This window comes from Coenobita brevimanus, chromosome 107, assembly GCF_032717465.1.
Source record: "Coenobita brevimanus isolate Jiangsu-jjx chromosome 107, ASM3271746v2, whole genome shotgun sequence".
In the NCBI taxonomy this organism is placed as follows: Eukaryota; Metazoa; Arthropoda; class Malacostraca; order Decapoda; family Coenobitidae; genus Coenobita; species Coenobita brevimanus.
Genome location: NC_137060.1, coordinates 2268298 through 2284461, shown reverse-complemented (window position 1 = coordinate 2284461; position 16164 = coordinate 2268298). Strand labels below are relative to the sequence as shown.

The window sequence follows — 16164 nt, the reverse complement described above, 5'->3', positions numbered from 1 at the left end:
CTCCACATACTGATATTGATTTAGATAGATGAGTGGGAATGCAACAGAGGTCATGCCTGTCAGTGTAAGAAAGGATTATTTTTTTCAGCATTCAGTCCTGACCAGTAGCTTAGCAGATGACAAGCAAAAGTTAGTGAAGTTGAAGAATTATATCTCTTCTGTTGCTTCAGATACAGAAGAACAGTATACTCGGCAACACATTATGAAGGAAAACAGTGGATATAACATGCCTGATACTACAGAAATAAATCTTAGAAACACTCACGAAGAAGGACATCAAAATCAAAGAGCCAGTTTAGGAACTGCAAGGGATGGTGTCACTCCCTCACCAGTGGATATGGTCAATTTGTGGCTGCAGAGGCGCCTGCAGGAGGAGGTGATGGAGGCAGTGTTTCCCCCTCCAACATCCGTCCCTAACACCGTCAGCCACTGGCAACACCAGGGTGATGCCGGCCTCTCTGTTACCTTTGTCCCGATGGTGGTGGATATTTTGGAAACTGATTTTCTTCGACTGATTGATCCAAAAACCAGCATTCCAAAGGAGCAGTTATCTAGTCAGACATTAGTGGAAAGTGATACTGCATTAACTGGAAACAATGTTTCCTCTGTTGAAGCTGAGGGATCCGAGTTACCAGTGAGTTATGAAAATTTGATTAACCAGATGGTGCTGGAAACTTCTCAGAGTAAAGACAGTATGTTTTCGTCCTCTGTTGCTAACAAATCTCGGTCATTTGCTCACGAAGATTCATCAACAGAAGTACAGCCCAGTTCAGCATATGAGAACAGAAACATTTCTGACAACTTAAATTACATTCAGTCTTATAATAATCATGGAAACAGTCGGAACGTTTCAGCAAGTCATGTAAATGAGCCAGGAATAAGATTTTCAGGAGTTCCTGCTCATACCAACCAGACTGATATGACTGAGGATCTTAAGCCCAAAACTGTAGTACCAAAAAACAAGAGGAATTTTACCCAGGGAAAGATGAAAAATTACTCTGGCAAACCAGCACACACGAAAGGGATATTGAAGAATGTTACTTTTGCTGAGGAAGCAAAAATGTCTTCAAACAATACACAACTGCAGCAAATAGAAGATGACGACGTTTCCACCCAGACCACAAGAATTACAGCTGGAACTCCTAAATCAAAGCTGGAAGTGGAATCAAGCAATGGCTGTACCAGATGTGATTCCAGTTTCCATACAGGAATTGCCACCACAGTGTTAATCATACTTGGAGTGATGCCCTTTTTATACAGTGCATAACTTTGCAAGAACTTAATATAGATTGGACTTTGTAACCATAATTACTGGAAGATAGTTATCAAGATCATCAGCTTGGGAAGAGTGTGGTTCCTGTATGCTATGAATATTTGATTTTCCTTTTGCACTGTTTCTCAGCTTTGAAACTTCTGGTGTAATAAAACCAAGTCTTCTTGTGTTCGTTTGACCCAAATACCTGGGCAAGAAGAAAGTTCTTCATACAACGCCTTGCTGGAACTGATGAATACCTCAGTACGTCAGTTCTCATGTGAGAGGAGGACACATGGCATAATTCCGGCCTCAAGAAACCTGAGACTTGATGGCCATTACCTGGAAAGGAATTGAAGCTGTGGAGGTTGTCTGCAGACAGGTTAAGGCTCTGGAAACTGCCTGGAGAGAAGTGAAGATTCTGGAGGCTGTCTGGAGAGAATGAGTTTGTGAAAGCCTTCTGGAGAGAGGTTCGGGATTTGAAGCTGTCTGAAGAGAAGTTCAGCCTCTTGAAGTTGTCTGGAGAGATGTTAAAACTCTAGAAGCTGTGTGTCGGTAAACTGAGGCTTTTGAGGCTGTCTGGAGAGAAGTTGATGTTTTGGAGCTGTGTGGAGAGAATTGATGCTCTGGAGCTGTGTGGAGAGAAGTTAATGCTCTGGAGCTGTGTGGAGAGAAGTTGATGCTCTGGAGCTGTCTGGAGAGAAGTTGATGCACTGGAGCTGTCTGTAGAGAAGGTCAGACCAGAGGCTGCCTGGAGAAAACCTGAGACTCAAGACACACCAGGAGAGAAGTTGAGATTGTAGGTGCACTACTTGGAATGAGAGAGAACTATTGCTGCTGAGGTAAACTTTGTCTGACCCTCCACCACAGCCCACTAAAATTACTGCTGCTGCTACTACCACTACTACTACTCCCATTACTACTACTGCAGCTACTACTACCACTCCTGCTGGTCCACAGTTAACACTACTGCTACTTACTGCTTCCCTGCCTTGGTCCATGTCCCTGCTTTTGTCCATGTCTTTGCCTCAGTCCACGTCCTGCCACGGTCTGTGTCCCTGCCTTGCTCCCTAGTGGCCAGACTAATAGAGTGCCGTCTCACACCGGGTTGCCATTGTGTTCTGTCGCAGTGAGTCTGGTGGCTTGCTGGATGCCAGAGTGTTGGTGGCAGTGGTCTGGTGCCTTGGTGTGGCTGTCCGCATCATCAGTGTACTGTACAGTTGCGGACATAAATACTGATACACTTCATAACAGTATAGTGAGTGGTGACTTACGAAACCCAGTTCTGCGTGTCTTCAGAACCCAGCAGATTTTTCATTTGCTTGGTTTTGATTTTGGTGCGTTCAGCGTTACTTCTTGAATCACTTCAGTTGTTTATCGAAAATGATAAGTGATATTCCTGACGGCAGTTATACATAGTAGAAGGTGAACATGCGGAATTGTACTAACCCCATCATCCTGAGTATGTCTTTTTTTTATCATTCGTGCTGTTTCCAGACACTTATATTCTGCTTAGGAGAGACTTCTGGAACTGTATGGGTTAGATGCAGCCTTCATTAACCCCTTCACAGCCAGAGGTCCTTCCTAAGTTGAGTATAATAATTGGTGGCACATGATTAAAATGAAAAATACTTTGTTGTTGTATGTTTAACTGTGAAGTGAGGGAGGAATCTGCATGGCACTGAACCATGTACTCATTGGCTTAGATTTCGTAGCTCCTCTTCCTGGGCGATTTATTTTGACGAGTACAACTTAACTTTCTGATATTACAGTAGAACAAAAGGTGTCATAATATTGAGCTGTATCTACTACACATACAAGGCATGGCTGTTACCTTCCCTCCTGACGCATCATGCACAGAGAACAGCTGTGGTCTGAGACACATATCAAGCCTCCTTCAGATTAGGAAGGTTGGCCTGCAGACGGCAATTATATTTACAAATTGCAGAATAGTTGGCAAACTTATGTCCCTAACTGTACAGTTTTTTTTGGCCAACATCAGATAGATGATTGTGTTGGTGTAAGAGACACCCACCATGCCATAAAAGGTTTAATTTATTTTGAATGACGTTTTTATCAAGAACTGTATTCTATCATTTATTGCAGGTAACAACAGACAGTTTTATTTAGCTCAGATAAATCCACTGCAAAGTATTTTTTATGCTTCTGATGCAAACCGTATTGATATTACTAACATGCAAAGGAATATTAAACCCTGTATGGCAAAGGCGTAGTTTTTAAAGGGGTATTCTTGTTGTCTCCAGACCATTTTTTTCATCTTAGGAGTCACTTTTTTCTTATACAGCCTTCGTTATCCCCATTAGGATGACAGGGTCTCCTAACCTGAAGTATAGCGTCTGACGTTGATTAAAGTAACATGAAGTCGATGTCCTGAGGCTGATATGTTAACCCTGTGTAGGTACAGAGCCCCATCCGTTCCTCATTTGAGACAACTTACTCACTAATCCAGTGATGAACAAGGACAAGTTTATGCCGGCATCTGGATCTTACACTGCATTAAAATAAAATCTGTGGTAAAAATTAGTTGGTGGTTTGTTGAAATAAGTTGCCAAGGAAGAATTGCTGCGAAGTCATTCCCATTAACGAGAATTTGTGTGATTGTGTTGTTGGTGGTGGTGGTGCCTCCCTGAAGACACCAAAACACTAATTGCCTGACACCACAACGAGGCACACCTGCATCTTAGCATGTCATGCATCATGTCATAGGTTCAGGTCATAATTGTGTCCAGATTAGAACAACAATATGTGAATAAGGTTTTTGTTCGTTATTGTTTTTCAACAAGGAAAGGGATTCAGGTGTCTGAATTTGTATTAATTATACAAGTACAGCAATACATGTTTTCTTTGTTTTAGTTTCATGGCTTGTTTGTTTGTACTATTTTTGTTACCAGTCAGTAATTTAAATTGAACAAGTTATCCCCATTTACTGAAGTGTCAATTAAGACAGACTGTGTCCCATTCATAACAGCTAAATATAATACTGATGTTCATGTACAGTTACTACAAAAAGTGTTTTTGCTTTTTCGTCTTCACATTTTGACATTGCGTGAAATGTTGAAAAATATTCTTGAGTACTTTTTCATGTATGCGTAAGCAATTTTTTATTGATACAGCATAAAGATTATATTTTATATAGCATGAAATACGTTCTAGATTGTAAGATGTGTGTTGGTAAAAGAAAAGCACCAACACTTATTACAAAATCATTGATGACAAGGATAGAGATACTTTTTGGAGAGACTGTGCTCTCCTGAGCCATAGTTTCTGCTAATATTATTGCTGTTAATATTATAAGATCCTTTGATGTAGAATTGTCGTTATCATTTAACGGATCACTGCAGGTAATTAATCACCTTTGCCTGATTACATAATATTATTGCTGTTAATATTGTAAGATCCTGTTATAAGATTTTCGTTATCATCTACTGGATCACTGCAGGTAATAAATCACCTTTGCCTGATTACATACTATTATTGGTGTTAATATTATAAAATCCAGTGATGCAAAATTGTCGTTATTATCTACTGAATCACTGCAGGTAATAAATCACCTTTGCCTGATCACTTTCCCTGACTGATCCGTGTTTCCTGGACCCTCTTGACCAACTGATGCTTTGCCTTTCAGTTCAAGTGCACCAAGTACGCCCCCGGGAGCCAGGTGTGTAAGGGTGCGGCTCTGGCCTCAGCGGTCCACACATCGCCATCACTACTGACCTTACTCCTTACCCTGATGTTTGGCCTCCACGGCTTACAACACAGCCTTGCGTAGACCTCGAGTGGCACTTCTCTGAGAGCGTGAGCTCTTCATTGAAGTCCCCCTAGTTTCACTGTCAGTGTAGACTTTATCCTTAGCGCACCTGGAACTCCTTGAAATTTCCCACGTTGCCCTCAATCTCTCCTGGGACGTCTTGATGTCTACCTCAGCATCAATAAACGCCCTCCTTCACCCTTCTAGGACTCCTTGATCCTTACCTCACCCTTGACTGACGTCCCCTCTCATCCATCTGGGATTCCTCCTTGATATTCCCCACCTCAGAGTAACAGCTGTTCCCTTGACCCTCTTGAGGGTCTTCCATTATTCTTCACCCTCAACACAGTGCCCTGTTCACCCTCTGTCTCAGTACACTACATATCGACCTTAAGCCAAATTTACGGCTTAGCTTAACCTCTGTAGTGGAAAAGTTTCTGCCAGTATGAATAATTGCGTGTGAAAAAGCAAGAACTTAAAAAAAAAAAAAAATGGATTTACTTCGAGATGGGGTTACGTCCAGTTTCGTTCATGTTGTTACCAGACGATTTTATTCAGCCTAAGAAAGGCCTCTCGTAATGAAGGGGTTTATTAAAGCTATTTGTAGCCCCTCCAGTCCGAAAAGTTTACCCTAAGCTGAATAAATGATCAGGATATGGCAACGCTGAACATTAAGGTCTCCCTCACACCACTGGTTTCGGGTCGAGATATCAAACACTGTATATGTAATGGGGATTTGGGGGGTTGATGTATACTATGAAGGTATAAATATGTAAACATAAAAATAGGGAGCTGTAATGTTACTACGAGCACCTGCTAAACCCTGCCGCAGCTGCTCGCACTCTTCACCAAAGCAAATGGGGCAAATACCCTGTGCAATGTGCTGTTCCTGCAAATGGGTTCCAACACCGTATGCCACTCTGGACTGAAACAGTTGGGGTGCGAATACCTTTTGCCACTCTGGACTGAAACAGTTGAATTTTATTATTATTATTATTATTATTATTATTATTATTATTATTATTATTATTTTTGTCTAGGCAAATGAGTGGCATCCCAAGGCAGATACTCAATACATAAGTCACGTAGCCTTTACTGAAATACATAATGTCCGTCAACACAGTAATGTCTTCTTTACTGTGTTCTCCCTACAGTCAGGCCATTTTATTTACCTTACTAAGGATCATTACAATGAATCTTGAATAAACTGAATAAAATCTTCATGAATTAGTAAGAATATCATAAAAACGTAGTCATTGTGTTGAAAGAGTTACACTGGCAGCAAGTGGGGATTCCTTTGAGTAGGTTGGACAAAACTGAAGCCCGTATCTTATGGGTTGTGGAGGCCCCCGGCACCTCTTCCATATCACTTACCTGTGGTTGATGGGTATGATGGGCCAGGCATGACCGGGTTGTAATAACAACTTAAGCAATATCACTTTTTTGTTATATAGACTGCGATTGAGTCGTGATATAAATAAGTGATGGAGAACGCATGTGCTGTACAGTGTGGTAATATTGTAAAGCATAGGAATTCAGATTGAAGGTACAGTCGGTCTTCCATATTCGCGGAGATATGTTACAAACTTGCCCGCGAATGGCGAAAACCCGCACATAATTGGTGCTCCTCTCCCAACGGTCTGTGCAGTCGTTAACTGTGTGATTGTCGAAAAAACCTTCGCAATAACAAGTGCTGGCAACAGGTAAAGAGCACAGTAACGAACAAGCTGCAAACATGCTCGGAACATTGGCATGCAAACCATGTTGGCAGCATCATGATGAAGTCTCAGCTGCCTCTTATGGACACACTTATCTCATCACCTCTGCTGCCAGTATGCTCAAAGTTGCACAGAAACATGTGTCCTTACATCTGTCCAAATACTGCTGCATACTTGTATCCAAACTTGTTGCCAGCTCTGTTGTCAACGCATGTTTGAAGGCACGTGTGCAGGCGCCCGTACAGTCGGTTGGTTGAGTATGTAGTATTTTGAAGTGGTTTGACATCTCTTAGTATTTTCTTATGAGTCCGACTCTGAGCATAGGTTTATTAGCCCGTTTCTTTAGGCCCAGCAACTTTCCTACATATACCTCACACCCCCACGTATCACCACTTAGGCGCTAACATCCACCGTCAGTATCAAATACTGTACATTCTAAGGTTGTCTCATACAGGACTGGTGTATTATTATTATCGGGGATGGCTTTCACATGTCGGTGGTTCTTGTGACTGATTAATAAAGTCAGTTTTAACGAAATTTAGAGACGAATCGTTCCCAGTCCCAGCTGGGAATCGAACTCGCGTCCATTTGGACAACAGATCGCCATTTTAGTATGAGATGGTTTGTTTACCCTCGAATAACCGAACCCGCAAGTAGCAAGCCAGCGAATATGGAGGACTTTTTTTTTTTTTTTTTTTTCTCCAGCGCTAGACGGCTTTCTTCAGCTTAGGAAAAATATCGTGGTAAATGCACTAAACAGAGGTCTTTCTTATGCTGAGAGAGAGAGAGAGAGACAGAGACAGAGACAGAGACAGAGAGAGAGATGCTGGTGGTTGTATGAATATAACATGTCATTAAAGCAAAGTGTTTACCAACAGTATAACAATAATATTTTATACAGTAGTATGTATGACATGAAATAATTGTTTTGTTACCTACATTGCTATATTTTGCCTTCTATACCTATAAACAGGTACGAGGCCCAGGCATCGTTTTGCCACACCTCCCATAAGGATCCCACTGTTGAGCATTTACTGATAGACCTGTATTCTGAGTGACTGGAGATGTCGTAGCATCTCTTCCTTAGCGATTTATTCTGCACATTACACCTCAGTACCCTCTTACATGTTATTGATGGAAACTGTGTCAGCGATATAAATGGCATACCAACATACCAGGTAATGTCAAGGTGTAATATACAAATTAAGTCGCTAAGAAAGAGGTGCTAGGAAGCCTGCTATGCCACCTAGAATACGTGCCATAAAGTGCTAGTTGTTTTGCTGGTACTAATTATACCATTGGTTCCTGGGACAAGCACTGAATCCTTTACATTGTGTTCTAAAGCTGTAAATATGTACAGAAACTTAGTTGATCCAGGAGGTTGACATACGTTTATGTGAAAAATAAAATGTTTAATAAAATGGTAGTTGCTGTTATTACCCTACTGGCTGGTGGTGGAGAGGGACGCCTTCAAGTGGTGGCGCCCATGTGACCGGGTGGTGGAGCTGCCTGGTTATACAAATATCCCTCAGTCTCCTCCCTATCCCCCGACAGGACGATGGTGGACTGCAGAAGGGCAGCTTTGACCTGCAGTCCACTGGGTTAACGTTCACATGAGCCTGGGGTTGCAACTACTACTACTACAACCACCATCACTACTACTACTACTACTACACTGGCACTGTTTAATCGTAAGTAACTATGACTTTTTACCTTAGAGTGGTCCAGTTCCGTAAGACGAAAGCACATTGGCTGTAGTAACCAAGGAGACTCATTCCTACCTTATAATTAAAGGTCAATTTTAGGCGTCCACAAAATATTTAAGTTATGAGATCCAGTTCCGTTGTGTGAAAACAAATGAACTACACTTATTTTAATCGCCCCAAACTGTCCTCTCCATCTTGAATGCTGTCTTGCAGGGTTGGATCCAAGTACAGGCTACTGTACTTAAGTCCAAGTACCCGGAAAGTTTTCAAGTACAAGTACAGCCTTTTTCCAATTTACTTAAGTCCAAGTCCAAGTACATATCATTATACTTAAGTACAAGTACTTTATACCATACTAAAGTGCTCCTGTTTCGAAGAAGGAAATTAAATGATCGTCACATTCTAAAGGTTAAGTTATTAAGGTAGAAAGTAGCGTATTAGAATATAAGTATACTTTATTAATCAGACCATTTCTTCTATGACAGAATATTAAGTCAATAATACCTTTATAAAGTCCAATAGAATATATGAATTTTTAAATATAATGTACTTGATTGTACTTGAAAGTACTTGGTATTATGCTTAGGGTCTAAGTACAAGTACAAGTACAACCAACATTTTGAACTCCAAGTACGTTTTTTTTTTTTTTTTTTTTTTTTTTTTTTTTTTAATGCGGCCGGCTCTGGGCATAGGCTTCACAGCCTGCTCCCAAGGCCCTGTAGTCCTCCTACATAACATACACCTCCTTATGTCACCACTTCGGCGCTAACACCCACCGTCCATAGTAAATACATGCTAGGGCTGTCTCATACAGGACTGGTGTATTGGTATTAGCGGGGGTATTTTTACGACATGTCGGCGGGTCTTCTGGTAGATCGGTAAAGTCTGCTCTACATGAAATTCAAATCCTTAAACTGTTCCCTACCCCAGCGGGGATTTACGTCCAAGTACCAAGTACAAGTACTGTACTTGGACCCAACCCTGCTGTGTTGTATCAATAGATTAACACAAGATTATGATGCTGGTCTCGATGAGCCGATATGGGAATAAGATATGGCCGTTGCATTGTCATTTCTGCCACTCAGCTATATGAAATTTACTGCCGAGGAATGAAAATCTGGGCCAGACCAAGGTAACAATCGTATAGTGTAATTAATTGATTCCGGCTAACCATCTCACACATTTTAAAATTCTCTCTCGCCTCTTAAAATCTCTACGCGTCCTTAATTCATAATGTGAAGATAGAATGATAGATGGGCAGATAAAAATGTAAAAACCGGTCTCGTGGTGGTTCCAGCCCCATGGGGACACAGCAACACGACTAGCTGTCACACACAATTTAGATATATTTTCTTCCCTCTTTATCTCTGTCTAGGTATCCCTAGTCCATAATGTGTAGAAAGACAGATAGATATAGTGTTGTAACAAGGGTGGTCTCGTGGTGGCATCAACTGCGTGGATTCACGTCAACACAGACTAACCATCTCACACAACTTAAAACAATTCTCTTGCCCTTTAAAGTTTGTTTATATATCAATATTCCATTATTCATACAATATAAACAAATATTAGTCTAACTATACAAAGAAAAGTTAATTTGGAATAGAATTTAACAAAGTAAGATCTGCCATGTTTTCGTGCGACGCGTTGTTGCTGCGGGATAAAATTGGGTTATTTCCGGTACTGCGTGTGATATTTGCGTGAGTTCGTGTGCGTGTGCGATGGCAATAACCTGGAGGAACGGACTGAGATGTGAGAGCGGTGGCGTCATGTGCAGTGTGGCGTATACGAGGTAAGGATGAGTTGTTTTCCTGTCTTAATGGTGGGGTTTTGTGCTGTGCTGTGGTGGTGTAGTGCGTTTGCCTTTATATGGCGGAACTGGGCCACTGCCACAACTTGAATACTAAATAGTGGTCGCCTGAAATTCAATTAGCCTTACTTATGATGTAGGAGTGAGTCTCCTTGGTTACTGATGCGGTAGGGTTTTGTGCGTTTGGTGGTGGTAATACATTGGGTTTGTTTTCACATGACGGAACTGAATCACTGCCACAACTTCAAGAATAGATCGTCTTGGCGTAAAATTCGGTGACCCTCAGTTATTTGGTAGGAATGAGTCTCCTTGGTTACTAGTCAAATCAACCCTCCAAAATGAGCTACCCTTGGCCATCAACTACCGGGATATGAATAAAAAGAATAGGGAGCTTGAGAGAGTAAATGCGTTATAGTAACCAAGGAGACTCATGACTGCTTCATAACTAAGAATTTAATGCACCCACGACTTTGTATTCAAGTTGCGAGAGTGGCCCAGTTGTCAGAAGGAAGCAAAGCAAGTTTGTGGTAGGAATGAATCTCCTTGGTTATTAGATTTATCCATCAGTCTGAGTATACTTGGCCATAAACTAAGCATAAAGGGATTACCGAAACTGATAGGAATGAATCTCCTTGGTTATATCGTAAAAACACCCCCGCTAATACCAGTACAACAGTCTTTTCAGACAGCCCTATGATGTATTCAGTATGGACGGTGGGTGTTAGTGCCCAATTGGTGACACGTAAATACACCTTCGCTCATACCAATACACCAACCTTGTATGTGACAGCCCAAACATATATAAACATGAACGGTGGGTGTTGGCGCCGAAGTGTCTACATAGGGAGATGTTTGGTACGTAGGACTGCTGGGCCTTAGGGAACGGCCATGTCAGAACTGTTTTTAATATGGGCGTTAGGACTCATTACCTTACATAAAATCGCTTGGCGTTAGCTGGAATGACAAAAAAATAATATTAATAATAATAGAAAATATAAAAGACGTGACCGTAATAAACTAAGCAGTCGTGACAATTGCATAGCCTATGTTTACACAGGTTCAAGTAGACGGAGAATGTGATCTGTCAGGAAGAAACAAGGCACAGGCTTCCGTCCAAGATTTAGAGTCGAAGCAGAGTATGATTGACTTCGTTTCCTCTTGTCGGCCACATGCTTCCAGCCAGGATCTCACTGACCACCCTCATCACGCACTACTTTCTTTCGCGGAGCAACACACTTAGGTTTTCTTGAAATATTCATTTTACTTTAGGTTGGCCTAAAATGCCATGTCTCCATCTTGAATATCGAGTTATTGCAATAAATAAATGGTGCCAGTCACAAAGAGGTGCTGTGGAAAGGATTATCTTACTACCATTAAGCTGTGTGGGGGAAAAAAAAAAAAATGAAAAGGACGAAAATCTGGACAAAGTTAAACTATAACCTCCCTTCCAAAACGATTTACTATGAATGCTACGCCTTATATTTCTTTGTTATATTATGTGTCTTATTAGTATCGACAGTTAACTGCAGAAATGTCAGACGCTACTAGTGACGTTTTACTGAGGGGGAAAAAATGGGAAAAAGGAATTGCAGTTGAATGCTTCTTGGGTTGCGGAGGAACACACAAGACAGTAAGACACTAGCAGCCTCTTCGCTTACTACTATCGTGCCCTCTAGTGTCCATGTCTTGTGTTTATTTTGTTTTTTCTACTTAAATCGCCGATTCTTCACCTTCAGAATATTTAACGGATGTCAGAGAGTAAGTAAGGATGTTTGTGGTTATGTGGAGAATGGGCTAGATATGTATTATTAATGATTTGACTAGGCTACGGTGTGTATATTTCTCAGCTCTGTAACTCTTGCCATTTAAATTTCGTTTCTACTCAGTCGTTCTTAGGAGAGTGTAGCATCCTTCTCTTGCCCATTTGTATATTTTAATGGCAGTTTCATATTTCCTTATGAAAAAAAGTGCCATTAGGGAAAATAAGTATATAACATACGTGAGGAAAAAAAAAAAAAAAGTGAAATATGCAAAACAAGTCGCTAAGGATGAGGTACTACTTTAAATCGCGGAGGAATAGACACACTCGGCGGGACTGCAAGTGTTAATGCTCTGTGTGTGATGTGTTTTGCCCTGAATTTCTTCCATTTTTCACCTAAATTTCCCCTTGGGCATCAGGAAGTGAGTATAGTTATATGTGAATGTATGCAGAGGACACAGAGTTAAGTGATACTGATGGTTTAATATCGGTTTACAAGTTTTTCACCGCTCTTCCACTCCGGGCATTTAAACCACCTTGAGACTGCGTAAGGGTCATAGTCTGGGTGGTATTGGAGGCTTCGTAGCTCCTCTCCGTCAGCGATTTGTTCTGTTTACTTCACCTTACCCTTCTCTTTTGTGTTGTTAATGTTTGTATATCTATGTAGTTAATTTCTAACAAGGAGAAACTGAGGCACACACACACACACGCACACACACACACACACACACACACACACACACCGCTCGCTGGTGCAGTGGTAACGTTCCCGCTTGCCAACTGGTGGACGGGAGTTCGCGCCTCGCCCAGGTTGCGAAAAGTTTCACTGACGAAGTGGGTGGTTACTGTCCCCCTGGAGCAAGGGGACGGGTGTGTGCGTGTGTGAAGGTCACAGCCTTGCCCTTAGATCGGACTATATGAGCTCTCAGCTCCCTTCCGGGAGGGTAAAAGCTGACGATCACGACCATCAAGTGATCCTGACCGACCCGGTGAATTACATACACACACAGTCCATCTTAGTTAATTTAATCTTTTAAATCTTTCTGTGTATGTAATATAACCATATACAATTTCACTCACTACCTATACAGAATCCCTTATACACTAACCTGCAGGCTGTCTGTCTGTCTGCACGCGATGTACATGTGTAGGCTATATACTGTGTCTACACATAATCAACCTATTTGTATTGATCTACATACACAATCTACCTATCAGTCTATTTCATTGGGTATAGATATACGGTAGTCTGTTCCTTGTAATGGCTCTTGACCGTGGGCTCTGTGTTAAGCTGAATAAAATCGTCAGGAAGCAGCAGGGCTAAGACGTCAGCATAGGGAGAGGAAATGCCTGTCTGTTTCTGTTTTCCATCCGTCCCTGGTTTTTAAGTTATAATAATAATAATTTATGTAAATTATTTTTACTATTAAACTTCTCATATCCCTGTGGGATGTTTTATTCTTGTCATATCATTCTTCTTCTTATTATTATTATAAAGTTGCGATATTTCAAAGGCTATTTAGTCTAAAGCCTTCAAACGTGGTCGCCCTAGTCGTACAGGTGTCCGCTTCTTTTGGCCAAATATGGCGGCAATCCGCCACCGGATGTTTGTATACTATCCAGAACACAGAGAAATGTCAGCCACGCAATAGCCTAAGGCGGACGCAGTGCGGAAAAGAATATGGTTCCAACTGGATAGTTATTCTCAGATCGCCTGGGATAAAAAACTGGGACTTTTTCAGAATTCCGGATGTCACCAAGTTTTTCATGAAGGATTAAAGCTAGCGCCATCAAACTTGATGGACTTATAGACTGTGATGATCTAAGGTGACATGCTCAAGATCATTGACCTTGACATTAAGGTCCCTATATTGCTCGGCTATTTTAGTAGGCAACGGCCGTGGAAAGTTTTTATCAGAATTGTCCTTGGACATTTTGACGGTGTTCTAGTTATTACTGCCACCGCTACTACATTATTATTATTATTATTATTATTATTGTTGTTGTTATTGTTATCAAAGTAGGCGAGCACCTTCAGGAGCAGAAGGGTCAGTCAGTCTTTCCCTGAAATGTTTACAGGCAAGGTGCTTCACTTTAGCGAAGCACCTAGCAAGAATTAAATGTAAAAGCGAGTTTGATCACATATTACTAATTTTCCCTTATTGCACATTTTTTTTCAAGCCTGTCTCAGTTGTCTAGTCCGACTATGCCGATTGATAGATAGACAAGTAGATAGATAGATAGATGGGTATGTAGATACATACGTCACATAAATAGGCATATAGATGCCGTATGCAGACAGGCAGACAGATTGATTGAAAGAAAGATGGAGGGGTAAAGGATAGATACAGATAGACAGATGTAGAGATATCGACAGATGGACAGACGAATAGACCGAAGATGGACAGACGAATAAATCGATAGAAAGATAATTAGACAGATTGATCGATGAACACAGATACCTTGTAGTATAGATTGTTATGTCTCAGTCTTCCTCCTCCCTCCTCCACATTTCTGACTTATCACCCTCCCTTTCAGCTCCTTTCTAACTCCCTTATAGCTCCTTTCTAACTCCTTCTAAACTCCTTTCTAACTCCCCTTCAACTTCTTTCTAACTCCCTTTCAACTCCTTTCTAACTCTCAGTTCCTTTCTAACTCCGTTTCAGTTCCTTTCCAACTCCCTTTCAACTCCATTCTAACTCCCTGTTAGCTCCTTTCTCTTTCAACTCCTTCTAACCCCCTTTCAACTCCTTTTAAAGATCCTTTGTAGCCTCATTTATCATCTTTTAACTCCTTTTCAAACTCCTTATCTAATTCCTTTTTGCCTCGTTTCAAACTCCTTAACTACTTTAATTCCTTTTGCAAACGCCCTTTTAACGCCTTCTACCTGCTTATAAACTCTTTAACACCTTTTATAGTCCTTTTTCTCATTTAAAGATCCTTATAAATGTTTACCACCATTTCAGCATCTTTTATCTAATTTTAACTTTTTAGCCACTTTTAGCTTACTTATTTTTAACATTTTCCAGCTTTTTCTTTCACTTTAACCGTGTTTAAAATCCTTTTTAGCTCTCTTTATATCCTGTTTAATTTCTGTTACTCTGTCTCCTTTTCAGCTTCCTTTAACTCCATTTTAACATCTTTTTTACTTTCCAAACTCCTTTACCTGGACTGTCTTAATAGTGCCTTACCTCTCTCTCTCTCTCTCTCTCTCTCTCTCTCTCTCTCTCTCTCTCTCTCTCTCTCTCTCTCTCATGCATGTCATTCATACCACGCTTTAGCATTGCATACCATACTTACGCACTCCATACCACACTTACGCATATACCACACTTATTTCGTACCACATACGCACTTCATAGCTGCCAAACTTGCTTACTTCGTACCAGACTTACGCAGTTCATACCACACTTAAGCATTTCATACTACACTTACGTCATACCACACTTAGGCATTTCATACCACACTTAGGCACTTCATACCACACTTAGGCACTTCATACCACACTTACCCACTTCATACCACACTTACGCATTTGATTCCACACATACGCACTTCATACCACACTTACGCATTTCATACCACACGCTTTTCATACCACACGTACGCGCTTCATACCACACTTACGCACTTCATACCACGCGCACTTCATACCACACTTATGCACATCATATCACACTTACGCACTTCATACGAAACTTACGCATTTCATACCACACTTACACACTTCATACCACACTTACGCATTCATACCATACTCACTTCATACCACACTTACGCATTCATACCATACTCACTTCATACCACACTTACGCATTCATACCATACTCACTTCATACCACACTTACGCACTTCGTGCCACACGCACTTCATACCACACTTACGCACTTCATACCACACTTACCCACTTCATACCACACTTACCCACTTCATACCACACTTACCCACTTCATACCACACTTACCCACTTCATACCACACTTACCCACTTCATACCACACTTACCCACTTCATACCACACTTACGCATTTCATACCACACTTACACATTTCATATCACACTTACAAATAAATATCGGTAGACTGACGAAATTTATCATAAAAATATATATGTCGTTTGGCAGGAAGAAAAACGAAAGAAAAGGCAGAATA

The 16164-nt window shown here is 41.0% G+C and overlaps 1 protein-coding gene across 1 annotated transcript in view; it reads left to right on the top strand.

Annotated features, from left to right (window-relative positions):
* LOC145416639 (uncharacterized) overlaps positions 1-5117 on the top strand; it is a 36690-nt gene extending 31573 nt beyond the window's left edge. Inside the window, exon 7 of the mRNA XM_080285574.1 lies at positions 4899-5117. Within this exon, the coding sequence (XP_080141700.1) occupies positions 4899-5042 (144 nt within the window). The 3' untranslated portion in view covers positions 5043-5117. The remainder of the gene's footprint in view (positions 1-4898) is intronic.
* The last annotated feature ends 11047 nt before the right edge of the window (positions 5118-16164 follow it).